The sequence below is a fragment of the Antedon mediterranea genome, chromosome 3 (assembly GCF_964355755.1).
Source record: "Antedon mediterranea chromosome 3, ecAntMedi1.1, whole genome shotgun sequence".
In the NCBI taxonomy this organism is placed as follows: Eukaryota; Metazoa; Echinodermata; class Crinoidea; order Comatulida; family Antedonidae; genus Antedon; species Antedon mediterranea.
Window position 1 is genome coordinate 10,633,576 of NC_092672.1, and position 17,828 is coordinate 10,651,403.

The following is a 17,828-nucleotide window of genomic DNA, read 5'->3' on the forward strand; positions in this document are numbered from 1 at the left end:
CAATACTCTAACCTGGAAATCCTACATATCTTCCCTTTGTAAAAACTCTATTCTATTATCTATTTACTCAAACGTATACCTCTAAATTTACAAACAAATCTTCTCTTCATCTTCCTTTTGTACAATTCACTTTACCGTTCTAGTCTTGACTACTGGTGCTCTGTCTGGGGTTCTAAACCTTCTTCTATAGCCTACTACTAAACTTTACAAAATTCAAAATAAAGCTATCCGTCTACTACTCGATCTATCTCCCACTACATCTCTCTCCTCATCACGTTTGCAGTGCTAAGAAGACTCTCCCCTTCCATGAATGATACCTCTTTCAGCTTGTATGTTTATCTTTCAAAGGTCTACATCACTACTCTGCTCCACTTACTCTGTCAGCTTTTAACTAAAGTCACTTCCAACGGCCGTATGAACACTTATAGGCAAAATTACTAAAGAGATTTTTCTATCCCTCTTCCTTTTTTTAACTTCAATGCTCCTTCTTTCTTTAATTATCTACCTTTAAGCATTCGTAACTCTTACAATTTCTTCTCTTTCTCAGCTCTCCCCCCCCCCCCCACCTCTCTCTCTCTGATAGTATTTCTTAATTATCCTTCTTTCATAGTATAGGCCTACTGTATATTTGTATATATATATATATATTTTTATATCTTTTGTTAATTTTGTATTTATATAGTTTATTTTATTTACTGTTTGTATTATTTGAATGATCAGCTGATGCTGGATGGATCACCCTCATAAAATATTGTTCAAATAAAATAAATAAACAACACAAATATTCGATTATTGCATTCTCTTTTGTGGCGTGATCATTCATCTGTTATTTAAATTTAATTCATTATACAGTAGGCCTCTGTATCCGTCACGGAATCCGTCATCATATTCTCGTTCTTATTCCCTGTCATTTGAATGGCCTAAGTTTTATTTTTCTCTCTACATTCTCTTTGTATTGTAGTAATTTAAAAACAAAAACTGCATTGCAGAATTTTGTTTACAGTACAGGAAATTGAGAAAAAACTATCGAAATATCGCCCCCGTGGTTCGCCATTTTATAATTAATCAAAGAGTCACGTTACGTGTGTCGGATATATTTGTCTCATAAGATGAATCGGTAAAACCCCCTCTCCATAGAACTTGTTAATTACTTTTTATTTTAATTAGTTTAAAAATTAAGCAAGTTTAATTAAAATGTTTATTTTACTTAAATAATTTCAATTGTGCTTCAGTAAAAATCATTTAAACTTAAGTCGAATGTATTGCACTTAATTTGAATGAATTACACTTGAGTTGAACGTATTGGACTTAAGTGCAATGTATTCAACTTCGGTTTAATTTGGATGTAATGCTAAAACGGCTTGCCAGAACGCCGGCCTTTTCTTTAGTTGCGACAATCTATATACCGGCGAGTGAGGGCGAATGCTTCTATTATGACGCACTTCCGTAACAATTATGCAATGCAACAATTTCAGAGTGAGCATTGCTGCTTTTGACATTCCGACTTCTATCACATGACACACGGTCAGGTGATCTGAAGTTGTGCAAGTACGTACACAAGTTGTAAACAATTGTCAGACTTTACTTTACATTGGCTGCTGCGGTAAGGGCGAATACAGCTCAGCATTTGTTAAAGAGAGAAATAAACTGATTTTGAAATGTCGTGGACCTCTTACCAGTATTCCTTGGCGGTGTTAATGTTAGTTACTGGTTCTATAAACACAATTAGTACAAAGTAAGTATTATTAAACCGGTACGTACGTAGTAGGTAGTAGGCATTATAGTGTATATAGGCCTAGCCCTAGGCTGCCTACTACTAGCTAGCCAGCCTAGGCCTATTTTTATTGATGTAAAATCTAGCCGGCCGGCCCTTGTGTAATAATTTTTGGTGACTATCCTTACCAACCACACAGCAGAGGTACAAGGAGAGGGTAGAAGGAGGAAAGTCTGCTAACCGGACTAGCCTTACAGAACCTTTCAATTTAGGCTACATGATGGAACCGAACTTCCTTCTTATCTTAGTGCCAATATGATGATCAAATAATCACCTTCATTTTAATCTTTTAAAATGTATTGTTTTTGTATTAATTAAGGAAGATTGAAGGGTGGTGGAGGAAATGTGGTTGTTGGTTCTTTTACCTTTAAAAACCTAGCATTTTACTTTTTTTTATTTATCTCACTCCTGAGGATGATCAATTCAAAGCATATTGATCGAAACGTCGAGAAACTCAAGTTCTTTTCAGAACTAATACATGTGGTGTACCGCAAACTTTATACTGTATCAACAATCAAGAACTATACACATGTTTGTACTTAACACTATTACATTGTACTATGTTTGAGTAATATGATCTTGTATATCATAGTTTTAAATTGAATTTGGTATTAATGTTATTGCAGTTTCAAAATGTATTTCCTATGTTTTAACATTTTTCATGGACAAATAAATATTATCAGTATCAGTACTAGAGATGGGTTTATAGCTGAAATTAACCGCACGGCCGATATGCATGGTGACCTATTTTAAATCTCTTTTCAATAGATGGGCTGATTTACTGACATCACCTGGAAGGAATGGAGATGATAGCAGAGCGTTTGACCATCCATTTCTACAAGTAAAGTATACTTTATAAAGCAATTTTACCCTTTTTTATTTTTTGCTTTTGATGAAATATATGCAATTACAGTACTCTATTTGGGTTTTAAAAAGTTTGATAAACATCCAAAATCGAGGAACTCACCAGTTACAGGATGGATAAACTATTTTTTTCATTTGAGGCTTAGAGAGTGGAGTTGTAAAAGTCGTAATTTGAGACCCTGCAGAAGGTTAGGGTTGAACCCAGGGTTTGGGATTGGAAGGCAATATGTTAGCCACCGAGCTACAGCTTTGCTACTTTTGTGAGATTTTAAATATGAGCATAGTTCCAGGTGCCTGGGTATGAAATTTGACTAGTCGGATTATACTCGAGACGGATGGAATGTACCATTAGCCTAAATAGGTGTTAATGTGTTCAATCACCACTTCATTACCTCCGCCAGAATCGTGAGAGATATGTAGTCGATCGCATGTGTTTGCCTGTCTGTTTGTTTGTTAGCAGTATTACTCAAAAACTAATTGCCAGATCTTTACCAAATTGAAACCACAAATAGATATGTGGTCAAGGACCACATATCTATTTTGGAGGCAATCCGGACCAGGATCCCAATTCTGGACCACTTTTTATATCATTTTCTGACCATGCTAGTGTTAAAAGATAAGAGACAATTTCGCTATCTGGTACTGAGCAGTCTTAATGTAACAAGTAAACTGAAATTACATTTTGTCAAACTAATTGTCCAAAAAACTCATTTTTGTACAAGAGGCAAGAGTTATAATTTGTGATTTGTCATTTTAAAACATAGACCGCACCTGTTTGACAAATTACTGTAGTTAATAATTGTTTATCAACTGGAACTACTGTTAATGTTAGTTGATACAAATAATGTTAATCTGTTACTATTTGCAGCATTTTTTTGGTATAATGTGTCATTGTTTATTTCATTCTGTAAAACTTACATCTTATTAATGTGATATGGGCCTGCATGGTTAATTAAGCACCACTGTCTTAGTGTCTTATTAAAATATTATTATAATAATAAAAAATAATAATAATTAAAATACTATTAGTAATAAAAAATAATAATAATAATAAAATATAACTAGATTTAATTCGTCACTATGACGAATTATAGGTTATATGCATTGATAATTAAAATAAAGATAATTTATTTTTAAAAGATATTTTGATTCATTGATTTTCTCAGATTCTTTAAATAATATATAATATATGATAGGACCTTGCTAACGCGAATACAATAGCCGGTATCACAATCCGATCAAAGATCCCTCTGCGTATAATGTCATAAACCACATTTGCTGTTACATAATAATAAAGACATAAGTTATTTTTTATCTAGATTTCATTATAAATCATGTGTATAATATATACACTAAGAAATAAATTTGAACAAACAATACGGATAATAAAAAAAAATTTTTATTTCGTTTCCCAGGGTGAGACTCGATCTCGGTACCTTGAGTGCCATAGACACGAGCACACACCACCGAGCCATACACAACTGACTAAAAATTGTAGAAAAATTCCTCCGTGTATTTACTATGCAGTAACCACTTTGGTGCAGATAGATTATTACATACCGCAATGAATTATAATTTTTTACTATGATGACATCTCTAAAAATGTACAAAAATGATGCACTGTCAAACTATATACTTTTAACTTTAATATATGAACTTTTGAAGGAAGAAAGTTAATGTTAAGTTTGTTATTTTGGCCTAAGAAAATGTCATAATTTGTTTGATTGTCGAAATGAATTTTTTTAAATTTAATATGCAATTAATTATGGCTTAATCAACTTTTGTTCCCTTAGTTTAATAATAAATCATACATAAGATACATACACTTCAAGAAAATTAAATAAAAAATATGTGTTCCCGAGCATTCTGACGATCTATATTAATTTTAAAATTTAGCATATTTTCACCATTTTGTTAACTTATACGTGCGTAGCCAGTCACTTTTGACGTGCTCGTATAACGCAATTTTGAGTTGAAACCTGAATCAAATATGATGATATTATTAAAGAAAGATTGTAAAACAGAAATCGGGCAAAAAGAGTGCGCATTAACGTTTAACGCGCAGTGCGCGTGCAAAAATCTGCGCACTCATGGCAATTTTTTAAACGCTTAAAATTGCCTGAAACGTACTCTAGTTTCATCGAAAATAAATTTTGACAATTTTGAACATTTTAAGCGCGCGTACGCAAGCGTTATATGCGCTACGCACGTAATTTTATTGCCATATGATGAAATATGACCTGAAATTTTTGAGTACCAAATTTTGTTTAATAGTGATTCATGCTTGTGAAGATATGATTACAAACGTGATTTCGTAAAATCGCGCGTAGACCGCGTAATTTTTGATTACGCATCGTGAAAATATAACCACATCGATTCCTGGCCATGAAGAATATACTCTGAAAACTTGACTTAGCTAGATTAAACTGATGCCAAGATAATGCACGGACAAAATAGTGCTAAGGAAAGAATAAATAAATAAATAAATAAATAAATAAATAAATAAAGATTTTGACAGAATCAAGAGGTTATATGCATATCATGCATATAACCTAATTATTAGAAAAAATAAGAATGATAAAAAAGATGATCCTCGACAGGAATTGAACCAGGGATCTCAAGTGTGAAAGCCCTGGAAAACAATTACACAAAACTCACATTCACAAGGTTATATAATTTATAGTTAGTACTAAAGACACAAACATTTTTTTTTTAATTCTGAGGAAATCATATGTAGGGGAATTATACTTTAATTCAAAATTGTGAAATTATTAAAATCTGGCATAAATTTACATAATTAAGATAATTGTTAAGGAAAGAATAATGGAAAATAACGAAATATTATATTAATCGTTTTTTATGATATAAAATTTGATACAGTATTTTGTACTGTATGCAAATTCATATTCAATTTTTTTTCACAATTATTTTGCAATTATGATTGCTTTTTGTATTGTAATATCACATTTATATAGTGGAACACTAAAGCAATTTGAATGAATAATTGTTATGATCTATAAATACAGACACAGGTTGGAATGTTTGTAATATTTTATATTATATCTGTATTGGAACTTCAAAATCTGTTTCCCTAGAACAATCAGAATATTGTTATGGTAATTGTCCTGACTGGCCTTACTATTGAAATTGCATTATTAGAAACCAGTTACGTATAGGGCAAAGGTCCTGGTTTAGTATTCCTAAGGGGCCCTCCAACCCTGAGTAGTTACATTGGACTGCTCATGCTCTGGGGCTCTGGGGCCCTTAAGCTCTGGGGCATTTAAGCTCTGGGGCCCCTGGGTTTAGCCAATGAGCACTCATAGCATTATGCCACTGAACCAGACTTTGTCAAATAAACAAACAAAATTTAATGCAAAAACATCAAGTATTGGAACAAGTTAATGACTGTTGTGTACTTGAAAATTGAAATAAAATAATATGTTACGATCTTCTTTCTTACCACCATAGGCATGTGGTATGTTCCTAGGAGAGATGGCATGCTTGGCAACATTTAAAATCATCTGGGCCTACAAAAAAAGGAAAGAAATTCCCTATGATGTCGGACCACAGACGTTTACACCCTTTGTAATGATGCCGCCAGCCCTTTGTGATATGTGTGGTACATCGATTATGTATGTTGGTATGTTAGGATTTTTTACTTACTTTACTCGAGTTATAATATTATTATTTTTCTATCTTTTTGTCCACATTCATTATTTTATCAATGGAGTACTGCCATAGAAGAGAGGAACTTTTTTTATGGTATCGGAACATTTTAAACAGCAACTTGTTGTATGTATTTGTATTGGGGTGTATAGCGCCACTCAAATATAATTGTCTGAAGGCAGTAAAACATTTGATAGAAAAATGAGAAAAAAGGAAACATGCTAACTGCCAATTTGAAGTACTGTATAAACTATAAAGGATACACCCTCATTACTAACCAGTATTCTTTAGGGTAACCTAAGTCAGTAGGGGCCTACAGGTTGAGTCTTGGTCATCTCGGACTAGTGTGCCTTCTAATCTAGTAAATTATTAGGTTATTGTCACAAAGATCAGTTTTTAGCTGGCAAATTCTAAACAAATATATAGTAAAGTTCATATAGTAAAGGTTTCATAGTTAAAGGTTCCATAGTTAGAGATTTGCGCTTTTTTTGTCTCTCTCACTCTTCCTTCTCCCTCAGCCTACAGTAATATTATAATTACCTTATGATTTTGTTTGTCTTTATAAGACTTGCTCCGGTCCTAACCTTGACTAATTTTGTCTTGAAGGCTTGACCCTAACTTATGCATCAAGCTTCCAGATGTTAAGAGGTTCAGTCATCATCTTCACTGGCCTTCTCTCTGTTGCGTTCCTTGGAAGAAGACTTAGTTTTCATCACTGGGTTGGAATGTTTCTGGTTCTGGTGGGATTAGCATTAGTTGGTGTGGCTGACATCGTATTCAAGGAAGAAGATAGTAAAGACCTAAATAATATCATAACGGGTAAGGAATAAGGGAATTAAAATGACAATTAATTGAAACGATATATTGTTTGTGTAGGAAGTGCAGTAGCATAACGGCTATGAGCGCTCACTGGCTAAAAACGAGGGAGAAAAAAACCACCTTGGAGCTTATGGGGGACCCTGAGCAGTGTCCAGACGATAAAGAAAGCATTAAAACCTGTCGAAAATGGCTAAAAATGCCCAAGACCTCCTTTATTGGAGGGATACTTAGACCTTTAGGCCTCTGTGTTACACCACTGAGGAAGTGCCAAAATGTTCATTATACATATCACAATCAGAACTGAAACAAGGGTTACACAAACAATTTACATTCTGTACGTAAGGTACATATAAAATGTAAACAACTTAATGTAAGAAATCACTTTAAAATATTAATCTATATACCATTATAAAATTTGCAGTATCAGTTTTCATACAATTTGTAATGAATAATTCAAATCTTATCTTGTTTTATTATTTATATCTTATTCTGTCTTTCATAAGAAGAATACAAATTTAAAAAGATGTTTCAATTGTGTTGTTTAGGTGATTTACTTATTATAATGGCTCAGGTTATCACTGCCATCCAGATGGTCATTGAAGAAAAGTTTCTTAGCAAGCACAAGATACCAGCATTACAAGCTGTAGGATGGGAAGGTATATTTTCATAAAGATTTGTTCTAACATATAAAATACACAATACCCTTTACACTGTTGAGCTAAAAATAAACCTGTATCGTGTACGAATTACTTCCTTTTAACATCTCATATGAGAACTTGTATTCATTTTTATTTAAGCGCGGTTCCCACTAGCAAACGTAAAATAACCGACACAACGCAATTAAATGCCCTTCCAATAATCCTCCTGCGTGAAATTAAACCTGCTTGGTTGTCTTGGTTGTGTCAATGTTCGTTGCCAATGCCACGTATACTTTACTATGCGCTGTACTATTTTGCTTTTTTTGTTTGCCTAATATGTTGTTGCATGAAATATACCTGAATTTATTTCCTGCAGCACTGTTTTGTCGTCAGTTCCCACTTGTGATTCTGCAATACAGAATTTGTCGTCGCTACTTTGTGTCACTAATGGGAACCATGCTAACACAAGCTTGACACTCTATTGTATTGTTGTAAAAAGCAATTTAATTTTAGTAATTATTTCTATAAATGAAGTCTCACACTAACATTCTATATATCGACTTATTCATTGCAGGCGTATTTGGCTTCTGCGTTCTGTCTGTTTTACTAGTTCCATTCTTTTATATCCATGTTGGTTCCTTGAGCACTTTACCAGAGCATCGGCTGGAGGATGCCATCGATGGTTTTATACAATTAGGAAATAATAAATTACTCATTGTAGCCACCTTGGGAAACATGATAAGTATTGCCTTCTTTAACTTCTCTGGAATCAGTGTTACCAAAGAAATGAGCGCCACCACAAGAATGGTGTTGGATAGCCTTCGAACAATCGTTATTTGGTGTTTCAGTCTAGCCGTTGGATGGGAAGATTTTAGCGGCATTGCTGGATTTTTGCAGTTACTCGGTTTTGTGATACTGATTTCCGGAACTTGTTTTTACAATAATGTTGTGTTCGTTCCCCTGTACAATCGTTATAAAGAGAGAAGAAGTTTAAAAGCGGTATCCGTATCAAATGAAAAGGATCCATTAATCGCAGGTGAAGGGTCAATTCAGAATGCGTACACTACCAGTGATGACAGGTATCCAAAAATTTAAGTTGAATTTAGCAAAATTAATTTAGTACTGCCCTAATACTTAATGCTTGCCAACTATTTCTAAGGTCCTGGTTCAATCCTCACTGATATTGATTTTTCTCACACAACAAACAACTTCTTCATATTTGTATTAATTTATTTCTTATTTTATCATAGTTATGATTAAAGTATACTTTTGCAATCTGATGGTAGCTACGTTCCACTCTACTAAACATATCCTGCAGTATATATAGTTTCTTGCAATAACCAAACTTGCTTTTTCTTTTGTATAATGTTTAACTCTATGTTTAAACAGTACAGTACTTACAGTATTTATTTTTTTGTAGTATATAATATAAAAATATAATATATATATAATATAAACCTAAATAAAAATACTAAAAAAACAATGTAATATAATATATATAATGGATAAATGTCACTTGGTTAATGTCACCTTGCATTGTATTCATATTAGGTAATCAGAGCTGATGACAGAGAAGGTAATTTGCATAACAATAGCTACTTTTACAAATTGGTTTTTTCTATCTATCAACTTTTCATATTCTTCGTATAAAAAAACACTAAGATCGTTCAGGGGCATCAAATTAAAACAGAAATTTGAATTTCTAATTTAAAAATTGACAAACACTTCCTCATTTTGCATGGGTACATAGTGTGTACAGTACATCAAATTGTGTCGCAACCAGTGATACAAATCTATTACTAATGCTTGATGACTATCGGATTGGGCATCGAATCCATAGAGAAAAACCATCTAGTCTTTTCTTACAGATTTAAAAGTTTTTCTTTAAAAGATTTCTGTTTTACAACCTTTCTTTAGCAAATTTTATTCACTTTTCAACTTGAAACCATGTCAAAAGAGACAGGCTATGCACATGTAGGCTGAAAAAATGGTAAAAACATGCTTATGATTTTTTTAATTAATAATAGAGATCGTTAGAATGCTTGGTGAACCCTATTTTTCATTTCATTTTCTTAAAGTATATATATCATATGTATGATTTATTATGAAATTAGGAGAAAAAAAAGTTGATTGCATAATCATTAATTGCATGTTAAACAACATTTTTTTAATTTCGACAATAAAAAAAACCAATGACATTTTCTTGGGACGAAATGAACAAACTTAACATTGACCTATCTTCTTTAAAATTGTCATATTAAATTTGAAAGTATATACTTTGATAGTGCATCATTTAAAAAAAAAATTAGATATTATCATAGTACAAAATTATGATTCATTTCGGTATGTAATAATCTATCTGCATTAAAGTGGTTACTGCATAGTAAATACACAGAGGAATCTTTCTTCAACTTTTATTCAAGTGTGTATGGCTCGGTGGTCTATAGCATTCGAGGTACTGAGATCGAATCTCACCTTGGGAAACGAAACGAAATAAGATTTTATTTGTCATAATCATAATGTATAAATTTTACACATGATTTATAATGAAATCTACTAAAAAAAAGTAACTTTTGTCTTTATTATTATGTAACAAGGGTGGTTTATGACATACGTGGCGTGATCTTTGATACTGGCTATTGTATTTGTTTTACCAAGATCCTATCTTTCATATTAGACATAACAAAAGATTCTGACAAATGCAATCAATCAATTTGTATATCTTTTAAAAAATCAATTATCTTTATTTAATCAATGCATATAACCTATGATTCGTCATAGTGACGAATTGAATCTAGTTAATCATATTGTTTCAGACTCAATATACATATCAAATAACTACACATATAAACATTATAATGCAGTAAATGATAAAATGTAATTGTATTCCTCATCTTTCAACTATAGTGTCGTCTTTCAATTAAATGGTGCCTTAAATCAAATCATACAGTTGTGACCTATGAATAAGTTGTTGCAATGATAATGTTAAATATGTTGTGCTTCAGTAGGCCTATATTATACCTGTACATTATTTTATTACAACACGTCAGTATTTGATATTATTATTGTAACATGCCAAATAAAAAAAAAAATGTTTAGTTTCATGTTCAACAGTTCAATTTTAATTAATTCAATAATAATTAGGTGTTCTGCACCCCTCCCCATCCACCTTTCCTTTCCTCCAAAAAAATCAAAGAATCCGGGTCGGCCAAGCTCATGTTGATACCGTCAATAACTGCTGTAATTGCCAATATATGACCTCATCAAAGTAAATCCCTGTTTGTAAAACTAACTATTTTATTCTTAGTACGTTACCATAAGTTAGGTAAATGCTGCACCGTATATATCATATTAATTTGTTTTGTTTTATTCGATAATGTAAATGTTTGTTTGTGTTATTTTATACATTGTTTATAATTCAGTGTTGCAAAGTTACAATGTTTTTATATTGATGAAATTATTTTATATTGTACTACAATAGTATTTTGTATAAATGGTACAATTACCACCACCAAAATATTATTTTGTATTGAATGTTATTAGAAGGTAATTTATGTATATTTGAAAAATCTAATTCTTGGATGAATTAAAGTATGATATATTTTTTAACAATTGTCAAATTATTTTAGGTTTTTTTATTATCAAAATCTGTAATTATAACAACAAATCAAAATGTATATTTTAATAAAAAGGAATTTGTTTTGGAATCTTAGTGTTTCATCCACAAAAATAATTTTAGTTACAATAAGTGAGATGGGGGAGGGGGTGTTAAGTGATGGTGTTATATAAATCAATTCTATATTATTATTTTTTATTATATTTAAAAGATTCAAATGATAATGTGATTTTTGTACTGACTCTATTGTATTTGATGATCCGATTGTATATAATTATTTAATAGAATATATATATAGGCCTACGCCTACTTTTATAATACTTATAACTTATAGTCAGTTCTTCCAAAATGAGACCAAATTCATTTAAATACAAATTGTTTTTTTATTTTTTGAGAATTGACTGTAGCAACTTTTTTGTCCATTTTGTTAATAATATTTAACCCACTGTGTAATAGAAAAATGCAATTTTATATTGAATAAACAAATGAATTTATTTATCCATTGTTAATACCAAAATGATCATTGTTGAATCAACTGCGATGCTTACAGTGATATCAATGATGCATGTTATGTAGTACTGTATATATGCTAGCCTCATCAAATTTTATAATATTAAATCCTATCACCGGATGATCCTATAGTGTAATAGAAGTTGTTCTGATGCATGTTAAGCTATAAACTTATTTAATTAGTTGATTTTGTGTTGTATTTGTTGAATAAAAACACTTTTGAAACTTTGATTTGATTTTGATAACTTTATTGTACAATTACATGCATGCATGCTATTTCAAAAGGATCTAGGAAAAGCTGCAAGCAGAAGCTAGTCAAAGTCTTTATGAAAGGTACATTAAAGTTGACAATGCTTTAAAGATGTATTGTCCCCCAAAAACATGAAAAAAAGAAGATTAATTAAATCAGACTTTAAATAGATTATTTTGTAGTTTAATTAAAGTATTCACTTCTGTAGAAAAAAAAGTTGGGCATGTCACATGACCAGTCAGATTTTGGTCATCAAATCATGATTCTTAATCCATTTCCATCTGGTGGAGTTTGCAACTCTCTGATTAGTATTATTTTTATCATGTTATATGCAGTGATGTTATACCCGAGGCCCCTGGTTTAGGAACGTTTCAGCCCTTTTCCACATATATTAATGCCTGTTTCCTCTGGGCCCTGTTCAGGGGTCCCTGGGTTAGCCAGTGAGTGCTCATACCCATTATACCACTGGTTTTATGTCCACTTCATACCCCAGGCTTTACTTCTAGCATTTGATCTATATTAGCTTCCAATGTCACCTACAATGACCTAGGCGATCTAACAACAGGAAGCTGAGCTCTGGATTGTTACCTAAAATCAATGATGCTATGCTGAAATTATCAAAAACATACCTCAAGGCTTGTCAAGGGTATTTTAAAATTGATAAGAGGAAGTAAAATAATTAGTGATGGAAATCATGTACATTCATGGCTTGTATAATCAGTGTTCCTTAAAGACAGCTGGCACAACAGCCAAACAGCTCAAGATGACATTGCTATGTAATATGTGTTTATATACAATTAACAAGCAAACAGTAATTGCATCCCTGCCAACTGGTACATAGATGATACAGGCATGGGTTCGAACCAAGCCCCTCACTGACATTATTTAGGCAAGTATGGCTGTTAAAACTAATACATGTAATGTACCTGCAATAATGTTTCTGTACACATTTTACTTTCTTACTATTTTTATGTGTATCTATGAAGAATGGCTCTTAAAATAGAAAATCAAATTAAGCTGTTGCACTAAAATCACCAGTATGCAATCAATGCTTTTATATATTATTAGACTAAAATCATGGAGTATGCTAAAATCTAAATGAATAATCTCTGATATTACAATCATTATCTTTTGCACCTTAATTCAATCATAAAACTTGCCATAATTTGATAGATATTAGATGATTTAGCACCTGGCATTGATTATCGTTATAAAGTCTGGTTTAAGTGAAGCACCACCAACGAGGAATCCATCTACATCAGCTTGTGATCCTAGATTTTGGCAATTCTTTGCATTCACAGATCCTGGAAGACAAAACATACAGGTATGTAAAGTGTTTTTTTTTTAAATTTTTAACAGCGAGTGACTCGCCAATTACAGGATGGATAAATTATTTAATACTTGGAGTGGAGTTAAAAGAGTCGAGGGTTACAACCCTGGCACTAGGTCAGGATTGAACCTCGGACCTTAGGATTGGAAGGCAAGCATGTTAACCACCAAGCTACAGCTACAAGAGCCAACAAGAACTAGTGCACACAGGCAAACTGTGCACTAACCCAGTGGTTTATAGTCCTTATCTGAGAAGAGTTGTTCCAACACCAGAACAAGGAGCGAGTCGAAACCATGCCGATATTGTTGGCTCTTAAGCCTGTTTTAACGATAGTAACGATCGTAATCTCGGTTCAACTTTAACGATTTAAGATTTTAACGATTTTCAACGTTAATTTTTACCCCCTTTTCCTGTTAAATCGTTGAATATGTCAACTCAACGCAACTCAACGTAACTTAACGTCGACAGGAAAACAGGCTTTGAACTCGGTTCAAATTTAACGATTACAATCGTTAAAACTGACCAATCAAATGGTGCACAAATTACGTCATTGCAGTTTGTGAAAAAATAGGTACGCGCTGACAATTCTTGAATGTTTACAACGCGACGATGTTTTTCACCTTTCTTGTACACTTTTAAGGTATGATATTTAAAAAAAACAAGTGTAAGTTAAATTAAATTATAATATTAAACCAATTAAATTTAATGTTTGTCTTTAGTGTAAGCCTAGATTAAGATATCAACGAAAGTATGTCCTAGGCTGGGTTTAAGCCTCAAAACCCGTATCTTTTTCAATTTTCACGCGGTCCCGGCTGCGTGGCCGGCCTTAGTTTTGCAACACTTAACGATTTAAGATTTTAACGATTTTCAACGTTAATTTTTACCATCTTTTCCTGTTAAATCGTTGAATATGTCAACTCAACGCAACTCAAAGCAACTCAACGTAACTTAACGTCGACAGGAAAACAGGCTTTAGGTGCGGTAAACGATGCCCATGCCTTAACCGCTCAGCAATTATATTAGATATATATATATTATAATAATATAACGCCAAACACACAGAGTATGTACAAAATAAGCACATACACACACCCGTTGCAATTACATACATTGGTTGTATGTAATGCTTGGTTGCCACTAGCGACGCAACACAAGGACGCAACGCAATTGAATTGACCAATCACAAGCGATGGCTTATTCGCTTGTGATTGCTAAATGTCTATAACTTCGCTTGTCATTGGTTAAAACGCTTGCGTTGCGTTTACGTCCTTGCGTTACGTTCTAGTGGGAACCAAGCTTAATGGTACATTGGACACAAAATGATTTAAATAAACTTTAAGAGAGATTGTCAAAGAAGTCACAGATCAAAAAAACAAGAGAAAATTAATTATAATGTACATTAACTTTAGCTTCTCATTGGAGAATGATACTGTAGGCCAATTAGCAATTAAGACATTAGGCAGTTTGAATGTCTTATTGGAGATCCCTATACACTATGCCTTGTATTACCGTTTGTGAAGAGAAGTTGTCAAATTGTGTTTGAGTAAAAGAAATAAACACAGAAAAAACCACATAAATATTATTACCTCCATAAATAATACGCGTTGATTGGCCGACAGCAGGATTAATATTTTCCGACATCCACGCACGAAGACGAGCATGTACTTCTTGGGCCTAAAATAAAACAGTTTAATGATTTATTAGTTTTATTATTTTTTTTAATACCAAAATAACAAAAATTAGTTAGATGATTTCACTGACGTTATTTATGTTTTACCATACCTGCTCTGGCGACGCAGTTTTTCCAGTGCCAATCGCCCAGACTGGTTCGTATGCAATCACAACTTTACTCCAGTCATTTACATTGTCTGAAATTAATTTGTTATTAAACGTTATTACTATAGCATACAGGGCGTTTTGGCCGGGAGACTTAGTTCAGACTCCTCTCCCAGCCTAACATTATGCTCTCGGTTTTCCACAGTTTTCCTGAATTACAAAAACTGTATTTTTATGTACGTGTTGTTTTTTGCATAAAGATATAAAAAAAGGTTATACACAAGCAAATTAACAATTTTTTAAGCCATTGTTAGACCATCTCCAATATTTTTTCAAAACTGAATGGGGATTTCCCTCGCATAGCCACCACAAGATACCACTTCGAACACTCCTTAACTCTCCTGGGTCTCAATAATAATTAGAGGGCGCTGTTGATCTTTAAAAAAAAATAATAACCTCCTCCTGTTTTTTTAACTTCAGATGTTGGCATGTATGCTATAGACGTGCAATCAGTTGTAGCTATTGCAAACACTTAGTGTCACATCATCATCCGCTGGAAAAGCTCTATCTACACTATATCAAACTAGTATGAGTAAGTATGCCCAAATATGGTAGTGATATGTTCAAATATGGTAGTGATATGTTCAAATATGGTAGTGATATGTTCAAATTTGGTAGTGATATGTTCAAATATGGTAGTGATATGTTCAAATATGGTAGTGATATGTTCAAATATGGTAGTGATATGTTCAAATATGGTAGTGATATGTTCAAATATGGTAGTGATATGTTCAAATATGGTAGTGATATGTTCAAATATGGTAGTGATATGTTCAAATATGGTAGTGATATGTTCAAATATGGTAGTGATATGTTCAAATATGGTAGTGATATGTTCAAATTTGGTAGTGATATGTTCAAATATGGTAGTGATATGTTCAAATTTGGTAGTGATATGTTCAAATATGGTAGTGATATGTTCAAATATGATAGTGATATGTTCAAATATGGTAGTGATATGTTCAAATTTGGTAGTGATATGTTCAAATATGGTAGTGATATGTTTAAATATGGTAGTGATATGTTCAAATTTGGTAGTGATATGTTCAAATATGGTAGTGATATGTTCAAATTTGGTAGTGATATGTTCAAATATGGTAGTGATATGTTCAAATTTGGTAGTGATATGTTCAAATATGATAGTGATATGTTCAAATATGGTAGTGATATGACATTCATCATCATGTTCATTTTTTCTCACATAAAGTTTGATAGTGTAGACAGAGCTTAATAGGGGTGTCCCAAAGGAGGGTTCTCTCGTATAGCAAAATAAATCAAAAAGTAGGCCTACTTGCAATGGCTTTCATTTGTTTAAAAACAACTTCCTCTGTCAGACCATTCTCACGTTCTTGTAGCTGTTCTCCGATACACGCAATAACCTTCATTCCCTCATCTAATGCATGCTTAACTTTCTGCCCAATCAGCTGTAACATAAAAAACATGTACAAATTGTCAACAATAAACGCTGAATTTAATTTTTTATTCCGGTGTATACCATATTTGGTCATAGTATTGAATGATTTAATTATTATGGCCATATATAGTCATTACAGAGGAAAAATTCCCTAATAGTAAGGTATAACATAATCCATACATATGCTATCATACATATATTCATAACTCAGTGTTCCATAGAAATTTAATTTGAACCTTTATGAAAGAATTTCTGATTTCAGATCTACATAATCAACTACTGTAATAATTATTGACATTTATTATTAATATCAATAATCATTGGCAAGAATTGAAAGGCTCTGGGGAAAATTTTGCTGCAAAACAAAATTAATAATTTCAACCATTCATCCCGAAATCACCTCATCGGTTTCTCCAAAAACATGTCGTCTCTCTGAATGACCTAAGATGACCCAGTCAACTCCAAGGTCCTTCAACATAGCAGGACTGGTCTCAGCAGTAAATGCACCACTGGCAACCTTATAGCAATTCTGAGCCGATACTTGCATGCCAGACTGCAATCGCTCTTTCACATATGGTAGATAAACCATTGGGGGTGCACACACAACATCTGAAAATAAAAAATAAAATGTATAAATAATCGTAGTCGTACGTAATAATGCAAGAAACTTTTTATCTTTTTTTAATTTTAGACAATATCATTTTTTTTAGAATGCTGCCTGTGATGGCTATGAATCAAACAAGTAGGCATTATCAGGACAATACATAGATACGCCGCCTATTAAACTAGGTCTAATCGTTTAGCCTTGGCTAGGCCTAGGCTAGGCTGTGTCCGTCCAGTCCCGACGGTCCTTTTATCTTGCCTGTTGGACCGGCCGGCGAACATCATCATCCCCTTCACAGAATAACTTTACTTACCGGTGTTCGCAGGAACTTTAGAATCATTTAAAAACTGTAATATACCATTGATAGCTTCTTTACTTCCATTCATTTTCCAATTTCCCCCAACAAAGAATTTACGGTCAGCCGACATTTTAGCGTATTTTTAGTTAAACAAAAATAGAACTTGCTCACAAAATAAAAAGAGGCCTGAGACCGAATTTTGCCAAGGT

General features: G+C 32.7%; 2 protein-coding genes across 3 annotated transcripts; one reads left to right on the forward strand and one right to left on the reverse strand.

Annotated features, from left to right (window-relative positions):
* Positions 1–1,591: 1,591 nt before the first annotated feature.
* LOC140044852 (solute carrier family 35 member F6-like) lies at positions 1,592–12,118 on the forward strand. 2 transcript variants are annotated; one of them, XM_072089538.1, is made up of 7 exons: positions 1,592–1,735; positions 2,543–2,615; positions 6,107–6,278; positions 6,911–7,123; positions 7,669–7,779; positions 8,336–8,840; positions 9,313–12,118. In XM_072089538.1, the coding sequence occupies exons 1-7, from the start codon at positions 1,659–1,661 to the stop codon at positions 9,314–9,316; spliced, it is 1,155 nt and encodes a 384-aa protein (XP_071945639.1). In that variant the 5' UTR covers positions 1,592–1,658; the 3' UTR covers positions 9,317–12,118. The 2 variants fall into 2 exon arrangements, with proteins under 2 accessions (XP_071945639.1, XP_071945638.1); XM_072089537.1 differs by having other exon boundaries at positions 8,336–12,118.
* LOC140044853 (triosephosphate isomerase-like) lies at positions 12,114–17,817 on the reverse strand. The gene is made up of 6 exons (XM_072089539.1): positions 17,635–17,817; positions 17,118–17,326; positions 16,595–16,727; positions 15,250–15,335; positions 15,054–15,141; positions 12,114–13,441 (listed from the first exon to the last, which is right to left on the reverse strand). The coding sequence occupies exons 1-6, from the start codon at positions 17,747–17,749 to the stop codon at positions 13,323–13,325; spliced, it is 750 nt and encodes a 249-aa protein (XP_071945640.1). The 5' UTR covers positions 17,750–17,817; the 3' UTR covers positions 12,114–13,322.
* Between the last annotated feature and the right edge of the window lie 11 nt (positions 17,818–17,828).

Coding starts and splice junctions, on each gene's coding strand:
- LOC140044853 (XM_072089539.1), bottom strand. CDS start 17,749: ATGTCGGCTGACCGTAAATTCTTTGTTGGGGGAAATTGGAAAATGAAT. Junction 16,728..17,117: donor TTTTTGGAGAAACCGATGAG/GTGATTTCGGGA, acceptor TTTATGTTACAG/CTGATTGGGCAGAAAGTTAA. Junction 15,142..15,249: donor AAACTGCGTCGCCAGAGCAG/GTATGGTAAAAC, acceptor GTTTTATTTTAG/GCCCAAGAAGTACATGCTCG.
- LOC140044852 (XM_072089537.1), top strand. CDS start 1,659: ATGTCGTGGACCTCTTACCAGTATTCCTTGGCGGTGTTAATGTTAGTT. Junction 6,279..6,910: donor TACATCGATTATGTATGTTG/GTATGTTAGGAT, acceptor TTTGTCTTGAAG/GCTTGACCCTAACTTATGCA. Junction 7,780..8,335: donor ACAAGCTGTAGGATGGGAAG/GTATATTTTCAT, acceptor TATTCATTGCAG/GCGTATTTGGCTTCTGCGTT.